This window comes from Medicago sativa, chromosome 4 (genome assembly GCF_051527215.1).
Source record: "Medicago sativa cultivar Bolivia chromosome 4, Bolivia_mono, whole genome shotgun sequence".
Lineage (NCBI taxonomy): Eukaryota > Viridiplantae > Streptophyta > Magnoliopsida > Fabales > Fabaceae > Medicago > Medicago sativa.
In genome coordinates this window covers 86754087-86769626 of record NC_140752.1, presented here as the reverse complement: position 1 = coordinate 86769626, position 15540 = coordinate 86754087, and the positions used below count along the sequence as shown (strand labels likewise).

The following is a 15540-nucleotide window of genomic DNA, read 5'->3' as shown; positions in this document are numbered from 1 at the left end:
TTGTCGAATGTTTATAAAGAGATGCACAAATTTCATACGTATAACTTTTAGCAGGAAGCTTTGTCTAACATGCACAAGCAAAATAGTCTTGCACCATGCAAAAGTGTCTTTTACGCAATTGGATAAAAAAAGTCTCATTATATTTCATTTAATTTAATGGTGTTGGTCAAATGGTGGGTACTAGCTTAAGCATGATGCAAGACTTATCTCACTTGTATACCATAGAATTGGCTGTGAAAAGACGTGTGCCTATGTAAGTTAATTTAGGCTCCATTTTTGGTAGTTTTCTGTTTTGAAATTTTCAGAGATTGAAACAAGTTTTGGTTTTGGTCTTCAGTTGAGTTTTAGTTCTCAATTTTAAATTTCAGTTATCTTCCAATTTCTATTTTTCAGTTAATTCATTCTATTTTCCAAAAAAATAAATAAATAACATCCTAGATTCAACAAAAATCCTTAAATTTACCCAATTCCATTTTATAACTTTTAGGGGGCTTTCTTTTTTGCGTTTCGCCTTGGCCCCGCCTGTGGGGTCTTGTGTTGTTCCTTTCGGGGCTTTTGGTGGAGAGTCGTTTGTTGGCTCCTTGTGTGTATATTGTTTTTACTCTTGGTGCTCTTTCCTATCTTTATATATATATATATATATTTTGCCATTCAAAAAAAAAAAAACTAAAAGACAATTAGCAAGCGGATTTTGAGAGATGAAAAAAATCTCCATGCTTGTTAAAGGTGATGCACGAATCAAGTTTGCTGATTTGAGATCTATGTTGGGGACACCGGGGAATCCAAACATATTAAAAAAACAAAATGTACACCAAGCTTGTGGATTTGTATCTAATTTAGTGCATCAACTCTCTAATTCTAAGTTTCTTTGGCCTTCCAGACCCTCTCTTATTCTGGTGGCAGCGTTCCTTCTGTGTCCACCCTTGGCCACGTCATTCCCATTAACTGGACTCACTATGGTTATACCATCTCTCATATGTTTCCCTCAAATAACTAGCATCTAACATAGTCTGGATATTTGACTCATTGCAACAAGCAAGAGATATCAACTAAGTCCCATAAAAACTCATTTGGGTTGGTCTGGGACTTGAGAGTGTGCTCCTCCTCAAGATCTCAAGTTTAGCTTCTTAAAAAAAAAAAAAACTAAGTCCCATAAATTGCAAGGATAAGAGATTTTTACCAAGTCAACAGTGAAACCTCTAGTTGACATATTATGTTCAACTTAGCATCTTTGTTCATCAAATAACTTATATTATATTCCACTCACACATTGACAAAATAGGGCTACCATTAGTCACTAAAATGGAGCTATTGGACTATTCATATAAATTACTCCCTCCGTTCCTTTATAATTGTCACTTTTGCATAAATTTTTTGTTTCTAAATAACTGTCGTTTTCAAAGTTCAAAGGGTAAATTTATCCATAAAAAGGTCCGACCAACATTAATTTTTTATAGCAGTTAACTCTTTTTGGAATAGTAGCAGTTAACTTTTGAGTTGCTGTTGCATAATGGTATAAATATAATGCTTAAATAAAATTTTATCTTGCACCTCTACATTTATACTTTCATGTCAACCAACCAAAAAAATTCCAATTTCACCCCTCTTGTTATTTGACTTAATCCCCACAAAACATTTTCGATAGGTAATAGTTTTATGGAATTGAATCAATTTTCGAAAACTTTAAAAAGTGACCTAGAGGTAAAAAAAAAAAAAATCACAATTTATATTGCATGGATGTTTAGGACATTATAATCATACCTCAATAATTGTCATAAGATTTGTTAGGAAAGAGCGTATCATATCATAGCGTATCATATTGTCTCGTTCATTTCTTCAAAAAAAAAATATTGTCTCGTTCATGACTTTTGAGTGGGCCTTGGCCAAATTTTTCTCAGTCATGGTAAAACATGATGCTTCGTTCTTTCCCATCCCAAGACAACATGGCATTTCGCTGTCCCCTTATATGGTGGCGAGCCTTTCTTTTGCACAACAAGTCATTCCTGTGCCAACGACCCTTTTCATAAAACTATTGTTCCTTGGCGCGACAAGACGACTTGCCTTTCCCTTTGTACCACGGGACGATTTGGTTCTGCTTCCGTCCGACAAGTTAATGTTGTGCTAATGTCCTCTAATATTGTGGGAAGATTTGCTTATACTTCGGGTCGATAAGTCAATGAGAAGGAGGAGGAGGTAAAATTACAAATGGGGTAAATTCAATTTTTTATGTTTTGTAAGAGTGAAAGAATAAGTTTAGAGTACATGATAAAATTTTTTATGTGTCCTATGACGTTTCATATTGTATATTCTAAAAGGGGTAAATACACTCAAAAACCCTCCATTAACCCTTTATTTTTCAGATTTTAGAATCCGAAAATAGGCACACAAGAAGCTTAGAGGGTGGAAAAAGAAACTCACAAAATTTTATGCTCAAATGAGATTCTTATCACAAGCCCAATTTACTTCTATTTGAACAGGCCCATCATCAATAAAAGTAAACAAAATTTATTTTATTTTTAAAAATTATTAAAACCCTAAGTAAAGAACATAAACCTCAGCAAGCACCTGTATCAGAAACGATCGGAACTCAACTCGCCGGAAAAAGCAAAATCTTACCGGAAAGCTGTTATCGTAGGGACGAAGGTAGCCACTAGAAACATCATACAGGTTTTCCTTTCTCTTTTATACCAATTTTTCTTCCATTTGAAAATTGCGTTTCTGAAAAACCTCAATTCCGCACCGCGATTAACAACATAGTTTAGTTTCTCTTTTATACCTATATGTGTAGGAAGTTGAAATCCGCGAAATTCGATGCCGATTACCGGTCGTTGTGAATCATCTAAAGAGATTTCGCTTTCCAGAGCTGCCAAAATTTTCTCCAATTTTGTCTCTGCTGACAATGGTGCTTCAGGAGGCTATGATGTTATTCTTGGAAAGACTTTCAAGGGTTTCAACTTGCTCAACCAGCTTCACAAGGAACTTAAACTATCAAAATCTCATAGGAAGAATCGTCAAAGCCACATAACAGAAGATAGTGTTGATGTGAAATCTGAAAAAGAGTTTCGCAATGTTGATGGGAAGTTGAATCAGAATGATGTTAAATTCAATCAAGAAGTTAATGGTTCTAAGCAACAGAAAGAGATGGAGAAAAAGATAAGTAACAATGTGAAGGTTGAAAGCGGAGGGTTAGTTGCTCCTCGGGATGTAGATGTCAGGTCAAAAAAGAGAAATGAAGCCGTGAGTGAGAAGGAGAAAATGCAAAGGGACAAGAATTTAGAAGTTGAAAATGCGAAGGGACAAGAACAACAGAAAGAGGTAGAGAAAAAACTAAGCAATGATGCGAAGAGTGGAGGGCCGATGGGTCCTCGGGACATAGAAATTAGGACAAACAAGAAACTTGAAGTAGGGAGTGAGAGTAAACTTTATGCTGCGGAGAAAAGGAAGAATCAAGATGGTGAAGAGAGAATTGAAAGTATGTCGGGAGAACATTCTAAGAAGAAAATGAAACACTAGGGTTAGGCTTAAATTTAGGTCTTTATTAAATCAACTTGATAGTTGTTAAATCTTTGTTAATTTTGATTAGTAATTTTCACTTGAAAGGTTGCTTACATTGTGGCATCACTTTTTATACTATCTTAGAACATAAGAGGAGTTTTTCTTGATTCATCTCCTACACTGTTATACTAGGGTTATGCTTAAATTTACGTGTTAACTAAATTCACTTGATAGTTGTTAAATATTTTTGAAATTTGAAGATTTTTCACTTGTAAGGTTGCTTACATTTTTGCATCACTTTTTGTACTGTCAATTATCATATTACAGAAGATGAGTCTGCTTCTTGATCCCTGTCCTACATTTTTTGTGTTATACTAGGGCTACACCTAAATTTATTTGATATTTATTAAATCTTTCTCGAAATTCATGAAGAATTTTCACTTGTAAAGTTGTGTACATTGTGGCTTCACTTTTTGTACTGTCATAATATACGAAGAATTTGCTTCTTGATTTCTTTGTAGGCTTACAACTGTTATTGCAATGAAATGAAATACTGTTTTCCATTGATTGCAACCATTAGTTATTGGTGATAGCCAATAACTAATATATAAAGTTTATAGAGCAATAGCCAAGTATTTTGTAAACTATGTTTCCACTCAATTTCTAAATTGCCAAGTATTTTTGTAAACTACCGTATGCTTCTACATCTGTTCTCTTTTGCTTCTTCCTCTGGTTCCTCTTTTGCTTATTTTTGTCTTTTGTTGTTTTGTCTGTGTACAACACAGCCATGGATAAGAATGGTTGATCATGAGAAAAAACCCGCAATGGGTGAAATATATGCAGCAATGCATAATGCCAAGGATTCAATTAAAAAAAAAAAATCAGCTTTAATGTAGGCCAGTATATACGCTATCCCACTTTTGGGGTTGGCTGCTACGCACCGCTATCCGGTGTTAACTACTATGGATGTAATATAGCTTTATGAACGGTTAAAACTTTTTGCATTGTTAGTGTATAGTTATTGAACTCATGAATGATATTGTTGAAGGTAAATATTTCAGTCTGTCTTTGCCATTTTGAAACCTGACTATTAAAAGATGATTAGATGTCTATGTAATTTGTTTTGGTATTGTTGGTGTATAGTTTGTTTAAGCCATGAATGATATACAATGAAGATTATAGTTGAAAAATTGGATTTTGTTTATATATGTTTTGGATGTGAAATTTAGTTTGGTTTCATGCTGTTTATGAGCATTTGAAATTGATAAATGATGATGATGTGTTTTCTTATTTGGCGAAAGTGAAAAACCGGTAGTTATACTTGTATCATATTCGGAATGTGTTTACTGAAGCAGACTATGTTTCTATCTCTGGGAGAATTTCAATGTCATTGCTTATGACGAGAAAGTGATGGATGGGTTTTATGATGTCTATGGGATCAACTCAAGTTCAATTGAACATGGAAAGATGCCATTGTTGGTGGATCTGAAAACTGTGCCCACCTCATGAAATTTTGATTATGAAATAATCTCGGTGAACTGCGTTGTTGATGTTTAGCTAAGTCAGCTTGAGTAAAAAACCCGTGCCTTGTTTGAAGAGTGTACTGTTTCTGAACTAGGACTGTTTTTTCCAGAAACTTGCTGATGTTGTTAATATAACGGGTGGACCAGTTGGTAATGCTGCTAAAGTCATGAAAAAGTGGGCTATGAGGAGTCACAAATTGCGAGATTCCTTTAGAGCTTTTGTCCTTCCTCTTGGCTGTCTAGATGTTAGACTTTTGCGTCACCGAGCCCTACTTTTTAAGGTAAGATTTTCTTAATTTATTAAACATAGATAATTTGAGGGGTAACCTTGGCGCAACTGGTAAAGTTGTTGTCATGTGACTGAAAGGTCACGGGTTCAAGTCCTGGAAACAGCCTCTTGTGTAAAAAACAGGGTAAGGCTGCGTACAATACACCAAATAGTGGAACCCCTTCCCGGACCCTGTGTATGCGGGAGCTTTAGTGCACCGGGTTGCCCTTTTTTTATTAAACATAGATAATTTGCATATAAAATTCAGACACTTGAGAGTTGAGACAATTGCTTTTGTTCAATGTTAGACATCATCCTGTTGCAGGTGGAATACATTTTATTGTTGAGTTTTATGTCCCATTTGATTTGTTCTGTTCAATTTTGGAGTGTGTATGGTACATATCTTCGTAGTTGTCAATGCTTTTCATTTGTCCAATGGCAACATTCACATTAAAGGCATGTTTGGATTAGCTTATTTGAGCTTAGCTACTGACATAAGTACTTTTGAGACTGTTTGGGAGAACTAATGAAAACAACTTATAATATGTTCATAAGCTGTTTTCAGATGATTTCCATAAGTTCTACAAGATATCTTATGAAAACAGCTTATATCTTGTACAAAAACAATGTGACTTTATTTTATCTTGTTTAAAAGAAATATATTATTCATAGTGCTTATGATATAAGCTGCAAATTAAGTTTTTTATCCAAGCAAGGCGTATATTAAAAAACAATATACATAGCTAAAATGAACTTCTTTTATCTCTCTCGGGCAGAGAACATTTACTTGTAGGTTACCTTGAATTTGAATTTTCAAACTTGGTCACGCTCACCCAATTTATTTGAGTTCAACTGAAGCTAGTTTCATTCATCTGATGCTTAGTTACTTGCTGATAGGATTAATATTCCCTGCATGCTTGTAAAGGGGAGCTATTACGCAGGAACTGATGATGGGGCTGTGAATTTGATTAAACTTCTTGCATAGTTTGATGAATGATGACAATTGGCAATTATGTTGAGTCAGAAACTCCTTATTATACTTTGTCGCCGCAGTAGTCCAGACTCTTGAGGCGGAGATTCCAAAAGCAATTAATTTGACATTTTCCATTATTTTGGATGCATTGCAAAACTCTTCATGTCATTTAGATGGAGAATTATCCCCCCTTTATTAATGAATATATGAAATTGTTAAATACTTAAATTAAGTATATGAATTTGTGGTAAATGTGATTATCCGTGAGGGAACAATCGTTTAATTTATCGCAGACTAGTTGGTACGTTCTTGGAGTTCATTTACCGCAACTTATTCGAATGGTCTTCTTTGTATGCTTTGATCTTTGTATGACTTTTAGTTGCATTATTCGAATGGTCTTCTTTCATTGAAATCGGACCACCAACAGTTTCTCTTATATCATTTAGCATTTTGCTCCTCTCGTATTTGGCAAACGGCCTTCTATTTAGGCCAACTGTGCTGATCTTGTGTTAATGTTGGATTAATTTTAATTTCTGTTATTAAAGTGTACTGATGCAGTGAATACATAATTGATATGATGGGTGCTCATGGTGCTCTTATTCATGCTGAGTTGCCCAGCAGTCAGATTCAAAACTATGCTGGTTGGGATTTCAGAGATTGTAGGACAACGTAACATCATGCTTGGTGATGAAACTAATGTGTTGGGTGTATTGTCTTGAACACATGTGATGCTGTTTTGGTGTTCAATAACAAAACTCACAATTATTTTGTCTAGACCCTTCCTAGGGTGCAATCAGCCAGTGCCTTCAGCACATTAGTTTGTGAGTGTTGAGCACGTAAAGTATTTTAAGGGACCAAAAGTGTTATTTTCAAAATAGTCACAAAGCAATAGTTCTCACACGCACATTTTTTCTTCTTTGAAATAAACCGTGTGGAGTGTTTTCAGGTAAACTTTACTGAAAGAGCAAATGTGGAAAAGATGAAACCAAGAGTTGTAAAGAAGTAATAGTGATCTATTTCGGAGTATGAAAAAGATATTATTCTTTCCGTACAAAAATGAATGACATTGTATGTATTAATTGTCCCGGTCATTGAATTTTTTTCCTTACTTAAGTTGAGAACTTTTTTTTTTTGGTCAAGTAGCCTAGCGGCTAGAGAAATTCACCTTAAAGATGAATAAGTGGGGTGTCCGGGGTTCGAACCCCGGCCCCTGCACATATTGTGCATTATCCCTTACCAAATGAGCTAAGCTGATGGGGACCTTAAGTTGAGAACTTTACTGAAGTGCTATTATTCGATCAATATTACTTTTTTCAATAACGCGTCTATTTATTTAATATTTTATGCAATAACAAAGATAAATAATAAGATTTGTCACAAAAAAAAGAAGATAAATCATAAGAACGACAATTAATTCAAGTTCTAAGAGATTTAAACCCTTTAAACTGCACATATTGTGCATTATCCCTTACCAAATGAGCTAAGCTGATGGGGACCTTAAGTTGAGAACTTTACTGAAGTGCTATTATTCGATCAATATTACTTTTTTCAATAACGCGTCTATTTATTTAATATTTTATGCAATAACAAAGATAAATAATAAGATTTGTCACAAAAAAAGAAGATAAATCATAAGAACGACAATTAATTCAAGTTCTAAGAGATTTAAACCCTTTAAACGAATGATTAAATGTTCAATTTTGACTTCTTTGTATGGGAAAATTCGGTTGGTTGAAATTTTGACTTCTTCGTATGGGAAAATTCGGTTGAAAGACATGAATCTACTTTATGTGCTGTGCTAAATAAAATTCTCAACAAATTGTGGTGTCCGAGGTTCGAACCTCAGACCTTGCATATATTATGCATTGTCCTTACCGATTGAGTTAAGCTCACGAGGACATTCTCGACGAAGATTAATGATTGATAAACAGCGATAAACAATTGTATTGTGTAAACCGTCGCTTAACACTTTTTTCCAAAATTAGTTCGAATATATTTTTGGTATCTTATCTTATTTTTATGTTTAGTTTGGTCTCTTAAAAAAATTAATTGATTTCTTTCTCTTATTTTTTTAGTTTCAACTTGACTCTTTAACTTTTGAAAGTTTCAATTGATTCTCTTAACTTTTATTTTTTGATTTCTTTGATTTTGCAAAAGTAATACGAATGTAGTAGTCTACAAAATTATACTAATATTGTTCTTTTCTACCGCAGTTAATTTGAACGGGATCACCATATTCTTTTCTCATAAGAAAACGACCACATTTCCCTCAACAAAGAAAATGGCCACATTAATATCTAAAATAAATATAAGAGACTAAATCGTAACTTTTAAAAATTACAAAACCAAACAAAAACTAAATTAGATAAGAGTTACTTTTTACAAATTTGTTAGAACATTGATTGTTCATTACAATTTTACAAATACTTTTCCCCATCACCAGTGTCTTCTACAAAGGCTTGAATATCTTCGAACACAAGGTCAAAAATGTGTCCCAGCAGCTGTATTCATAGACCCATTGTGGTTTACTGTGGAGGTAGATTTAGGACCACAATGCTTTCTGGATGCATTATTGTTGCTCTTTTCTTTGTTGCAAATCAATTTCTTTATGTATGGGGTATTGAACCTTTTGTTTGCTCCCAACTACGGGGAATCAGAGAGTGACATTCATGTATAATGGATATTATGACATGCATATGTGTAATGTGATGAACCTCCATTCTCCATGATCATTCCATTATAATTTAACACATTAATAAATGTTGCCACCTGATCATATGGTAGTCTTAGGTATCCAATGAAAAATCAGAGCGCCAACTAAAATGAGTTATTGAAGGATTTTTATCATGTGAACATAAGTTTGTAGTAGATGAAATTAAATTCTAACGATGTTTAGTTGAACTTACCAGCTACCGCGAAGAGTTGAACTCACGATCTCTTTATCATTTCAACTCCAAAACCATCTCACTCTTGTTTGAGTGCATATTTTAATTTAAAAGAAATTAATTACCAAAAATTTTAAGTTAAAAGAAATTATATACCAAAAATGAACAAGTTCTTTTAAAAAAAATTAAGTCCTATAAAAAGTGATTTTGTTTTTTCATCAATTTCTATAAACTACATATATTGTTAAGGGTCATGTTAACTAATGTCCCTGGGGCACTAGTTAAAAAAGTAAAAAATAGAAACTTTTACTTGAAAACAACAAAATTTTGACTTTTAAAAAGTTGAACAAACCACTTTTTAACAATTTCGAATGCAAAATTTCTTTATTAGTCTTTTTAACTAGTGTCCCGGGGACACTAGTTAACATTACCCTATAGTTAATATACTTTTGGGAGCCATGAAGAAATGTGATAATTATCATTTATTACTCTTTTTTTTTTTCAACCAATTTTTGAGAAAACTAGAACCATTTCGTAGTCATATTATGGATGCATGCAGGAGAAATTAAGGACAGGAACTGTCCATGTGGTATAGAGTAGCAAATTGAAGTTTTAATTCTATCGAACCAGCTCACTGATATATGTTTGTCACATATAGTTGATATAGACAATTCAAGGCATTCATTGTTTCATGTCGTTGAGTAATTTTCTTGTGTTAATTTTTTCCCTAAAATTGAACAAATTTGCTTAACAATTTAACCTCAAAGTACTCCCAAAATGATTGTCCCACAGCATATAATTTATCATCTCAAGTGTACTTGGAGTCTGAAGATAAGCTAATATAAGCCCCCACTCACTTTAAGTTTGTATCAATTAAAGGACTAATTTTTGTTGAATTTGCTTCGTTGCGGACAAGGATTCTCTGTATTATAGTTGTTCGATCAATATCTGACGATCTAAGTTCAAGTTTTTATATTTGTATTTTTATTTGAGCTATTTTGATTTTTTATTGAATGTGTGTGTGAATGCAGAATCCTCTTATTGCATAAGGTAATTTGAATTAAAAATTTGTACTGTTTGATTCAATAATTGTAGAACTTGATTGAATAGCTCACATTTCACATGCATGATTCGGAAACATAAATATAAAATAAAGAGAAACTACTATTTTATAGTGTATGTTTCATGTTAGGCTGCAGGAATTATATCCAAATGAAATCTTATTTTTTTTTTATTAGGTGGAAAGTAAAAACAAGACAAAGAAACCAAGACAAATGATTCCTGAAAACCCTAGAGACTGCAAGTCAAATGTTCTAATTGGCAGGTCTAAATACAAAATTGTACTAAAATTTAATCATTTTAATTTGTTCTTTTTCTTTCTTTCTAATGGTATGTTTGGTTCAAAGGAAAGAAAGTGGTGAGGAAAGAAAGGTTAGGGAAAGAATCACTTTCCATTGTTTGGAAACCCACTAAAAAGGTGGTGGAAAGAAAGAATGTGGTGGGACCCACACAAAACATCTTTCCACGCCAACAAGTGCAGAAAGGGTGAGGAAACTCAACATTTTATGGGAAAAGTCCAAAACGCCCCTACCATTATTGTTTTTTTATTTATGTTACTATCATGGCTTGTTTTATTTTATATATATAAGGGTGTTTATGTCAATCACTAAAAATATATCATTCTTTCCTCCAACTTTCTAATCCACTTTCTCTTAAACCAAACGACTAAAACAATCCTCTTACTTTCCACTCCCTTTCTTTCCTTATACAATCTTTCCTTTCACTATCTTTCCTCACACTTTCTTTTTGCAACCAAACAGACCCTAAGAACTGGGGTATGCTCAGTTAACACTCAACATTATCATGATAGTAATGGACCTGAGTCAAGTGGGGACAATATGCAGTTGCTTTTCAAATTATGATTTTTCATGTGTGGTGGTTGAAACTTGAAACTATTTTCATAATAAATAAATACCCTTGACTTTGTTTTACTCATGTTACATATTGATAATGATGGACACAAAAAGTGAACTGCTTCTCTTTTTACAACGTTTTGTTTGGATGAGTTCAAATTTTAGAGTGTGTTTGTACGACAATTAAGTTTTTTTTTTTTTTTTTTTATGTTAATTTACTATGTTGAAGTTGTTTATATAAAATTTTGTTCTAACTGCAATTGAATTTTTCATTAGTCGATTGCGAGATTAATCTAAACTTAACCGATCTTTAGTTCAGATGCCAAGTTTAAAAAGAAAATTCTTTCTATAATGTCCAATGATGTGTGTTGTAAGAGTATTATTTAATCACTACCAAAAAAAAGAGAGTATTATTTAATGAATTTAAAATTCTTTCTATAAAATAACTATTACATCGATGGAATATGAGAATTAAACTCTTATATAATTAGCTTGATTCTTGGCATGGTTGTTAGTTAATTTAAGTTCATTGATTGGTTACACAAAATTAATGATAGATTTGGCACTCTTGGAGAAGAGTAAAGAGCCTTAAACTCTCAAGCAAAAATTAGTCTTAGGCTATAGCTAATCAACAAATTAAAGTTTGTGGGGATATATGAAGTTATTGTGGTTTCAAACGCTCTAATTACTGTGGTTTCTAAAAAATTGTTGTTGTAATCTATTAATGTGTAATGATTTTTGTTAATATGCAAATAATTCTTTAGAAAAAGTCACGTTTTTTGACAAAATGGTACTATGTTCAAGTTGTTAAAAGTCACGTTTGAACACCAAAATTTATTTATCATATAAAATGCTTTTTGTTAAATGTTCAAGTTGTTTTATCAAGAACTTATATAAAATGCAGAACGCTACCGTACCAGACTCAAACAGAGAAAAAGGACCAATACCGTGTTAACTTTTTTTGTTGTTGAAAGAATACCATGCTAACTTATTGGCATAATTCTCGACCGTTTCAACGTTGAACCAAACTTGCCAAAGTAGCCATTTAGGCACTTACCATATTTACACAGACCAATATCAACAGAAACCATCATCAGATGTTGTGTTATGGAGAAGCCCTCTCAACACAACACAGTTTCAGAATATTTTCATGATTCATGAAACCTTGCTATTAGAAAAATAATTAAATTAACAAGGAAAATTATGAATAAAGCTACTTTGTACGAAAAGCAATCCCATAAATTTGATTGGTTGCTTTACATTAATACCTCGATATTTTTAGTCAAAAGAAGGATATACATGGTCTGTTCATTCAATAAAAATATTAAGTGTATTAATTTTTAGGTTTTGTCTAATTTTAAGTGTTGATATATAGTAGACCATTTATCAAAGGAAAAATTGCACTAACCTCCTTTGAGGTTTGTCAAAATGATACTCACACCCCTTCTATATTTTAACAAGACACTAACTTTCCCATACCTAAATTTCAGTATGTGATTAACTGTTAACGTAGCTTTAGTAGTTAACACCATTTTCCACCGTTAAAATCTCTTACATTTTTTATCTCTAGTAGATGCAATCTGAAATTGACCGACCATATACGAATCTGAATTGGGATGTATTTTAAGCCAAGTAGCTTTCATGACAACAAGCACATGAAGCTATTTGAGGTGCTAAAAAATTGACAGCACTTATATTCAAAATTAACGTCAACATGTACTCAAACTCAACTGTAATTTTTTTCTTCATATGTTACACCCAACAAAAAATGAGAGAAAATACAAAAAATTTCAAAGAAAACAAAGGCAAATGATAGGAACTAGAATCTGGTTCAAATAATTTATGAGGAAAATGAAAAAAGCAAGGGAACGTTTCTTAGAATTTCAAAAGTTAAGAGTGTTGCAATGTACTATAGTGTTAACTTGAGTGGGTGTGTTTGTGTTGTTTAGTGAAACTTTGAGGAAGGTCAATGTTGAACTCACTCTACAAAATTACCACTCAAAACATATGAAATACTCTCTTATGCATCCAAAAGATGAAAGATAACCAAGTTCCTTTTGATGTATACATTATATCATCTTCCATTTGCTTATCTAAAAAGGGTTTGTCTAAAAAAAGCATCACCTTCCATCTGCATAGGTGTGTCTACCTTAGCACACTATTTTCTTAGGAGAAGAGAGCCGCAATACTAAAGTCCTGATCCAGCTTTGTTCATTGGTCGTAAATGAGGAAAAACATAAAAACAAAATGAATGCTCATTGGATTGATTCTCAATTCAATTTGTACTTGTCATACTTTGTTAAAAGATGTATTCATTAATTATGGGGTGATATTTTCTTGTGTACAATGCAAAATAAAATAAATTTTCTAAAGTGATATCCTCCCATCACAAAGATATTTAGATCATTTAATAATTTTGCATATACACACAAAATAATTTAGACCATGTAAGGATTTAACATCTCTAAACATATGATTTTTCATACATATCTGTCATGAAAGCTCCCACCAAGAGGATAATAAGCTCAAACGTTGATCTCATTTGCGCCTTGGATTTTCTTAAGTTTTGATCTGCATATATATTATTATTAAAAAAAATTAAAGAAGAGGTTTCGTATGTGATAACACTAGTAATAATTTGAGCCCACTAGTGAGTTGCGACGTGACTTGTTTAAAATGAAGATTTCCAAAAATAGAACAAGGTCCACGTGCTATAATGGTTGATGTAGAGAGTGTTCGCCTTAAAATGGCAAAGTTTCTGACACTCCCTATGTGCTTCTTCACAATGGGCCCACATCATTCAACTCTACCTATGCTATCTCCTATTCCTTTACCATTCCTTCTATCAAACCCACTAGGGACCACCACACACAAATGCCCCATTTCATCTGTTCAACTTTCTTTGACTTACATTCATCTCCTTTCTTTTTCATTGTCCCAACCTTCATTAATTCACTCATTAGAAACTTAAATGACTAGTTTGTACTCACTCTAGTCTTAAATGTAAGGAAAAAAAATAAATACATACTCCCTCCGTTTCAAAATACATGTCAAATATTTGCAATGTGCACTATTTACTTGACTTCCTTTGACCATACTTTTTAACTAATCTATAAATACAAATATTAGCATGTAAGATGTTGTTTGATTTGTCTCGACAAATATTTTCAAAATATTAAATTCTTATAATTTTTTACTTTAGATAATTAAAGATATTAACGATCAAAATTGTACATTGGCATATGTGAAGTGGTTGAGTTGGACATGTATTTTAAAATAGAGGGAGTATTAAGAAAGTGGATTGACCATATTTAAGTCATTATAAAAAGTGATATTTCTCCAATTTTAGCCTTGTCTTAAAGACATTAATGATGAAGTGGGTTTAATGAGGATAAATTTGAAATTGTGGCATTTAATTGGTTCATTTTACTATACTTTTTCTTATATTTGAGACCACCAATTTTATTTTTTTATTTCTTACATTTAAGATCGGAGGGAGTACTTTTTATGTTTACTTAAAGATTTAATTTAGGGTAAAATATGCTTTTCGTCCCTGCAATTATAGGCCATTTGAATTTTCGTCCCTGAGCTTATTAATCCTCCCATTTCGTCCCTGTAAAAGTTAATCACTTGAAATTTCGTCCCTCTCCCCTTTTAATCATTGCCACGTCAACAATTACTGACATTTTACTTTAATTTTAATTGTTTACAAAGTCAGAATGCCACTAATTTAATGAAAAAGATACGAAAATATAGTTTGCGAAGGGAAAACCGCTTAAATCAATATTTTTTTAATAATAAATTCATTTTATTACATGTAAATACAAGGCTTAAATGCAATTTTAGTCCCCCAAGTTTTCAAATTGTGCAATTTTGGTCCCTTTAGTTTTTTTTGAGCAATTTTAGTCCCCCATATTTACTCCCTTTTTGATCTTAAAGTCCCCACACCCATATGTGGTTGGATTTGTTTGAAGTCTATGATAGTAACATAAACCTTTCACACTTGATCAATTTTCCCTTTTCATCTAGTCTCTTCCATTATCCCCCCCTCAGCTGCACAATTGACTCCGTTGAACCCCTTTGTTTCCGACAACATCCCCGGCCACCGTATTCATCAACCAAAAATCAACATCTCCCATCCCCACCACCACCCACCACAACCATCGTCATCACACATTCCATCCCCTTCATTGTCTTCCTTCAACAATACTTTGATACCCAAACTCCCACATACTTTGCGGCAACTGTAGTGAATGGAGAGCACATGGAGAAAGAGGAAAAGTAGAGACGGAATATTCTTGTGTTGAACAGTTCATGAGAAATTATGGGCAAGTCTTAATTGCATTGAATTGGACAATATTGGTTGATTTTTCTTAGTATTAATTTATGCTATGTGAGAGAATTTGATTTAGAATCTAATTCTAGGTTTGTGTTTGGTGGTAATGAGAAAGCGTGGGAGCCATGGCCATGGTGCTTGTTGAGA

General features: G+C 32.9%; 1 protein-coding gene across 2 annotated transcripts; it reads left to right on the top strand.

Annotated features, from left to right (window-relative positions):
• The first annotated feature begins 2489 nt into the window (after positions 1 to 2489).
• LOC146933176 (uncharacterized) lies at positions 2490 to 3852 on the top strand. Of its 2 annotated transcripts, none has more exons than XM_085704911.1 (2): positions 2490 to 2643; positions 2789 to 3852. In XM_085704911.1, exon 2 carries the CDS (start codon positions 2812 to 2814, stop codon positions 3511 to 3513), a length of 702 nt encoding a protein of 233 aa, XP_085561037.1. In that variant the 5' UTR covers positions 2490 to 2643; positions 2789 to 2811; the 3' UTR covers positions 3514 to 3852. The 2 variants fall into 2 exon arrangements, with proteins under 2 accessions (XP_085561037.1, XP_085561036.1); XM_085704910.1 differs by having other exon boundaries at positions 2490 to 2667.
• The last annotated feature ends 11688 nt before the right edge of the window (positions 3853 to 15540 follow it).

Excerpts from the sequence above, each read along its gene's own strand:
- LOC146933176 (XM_085704911.1), top strand. The coding sequence starts at position 2,812 with ATGCCGATTACCGGTCGTTGTGAATCATCTAAAGAGATTTCGCTTTCC.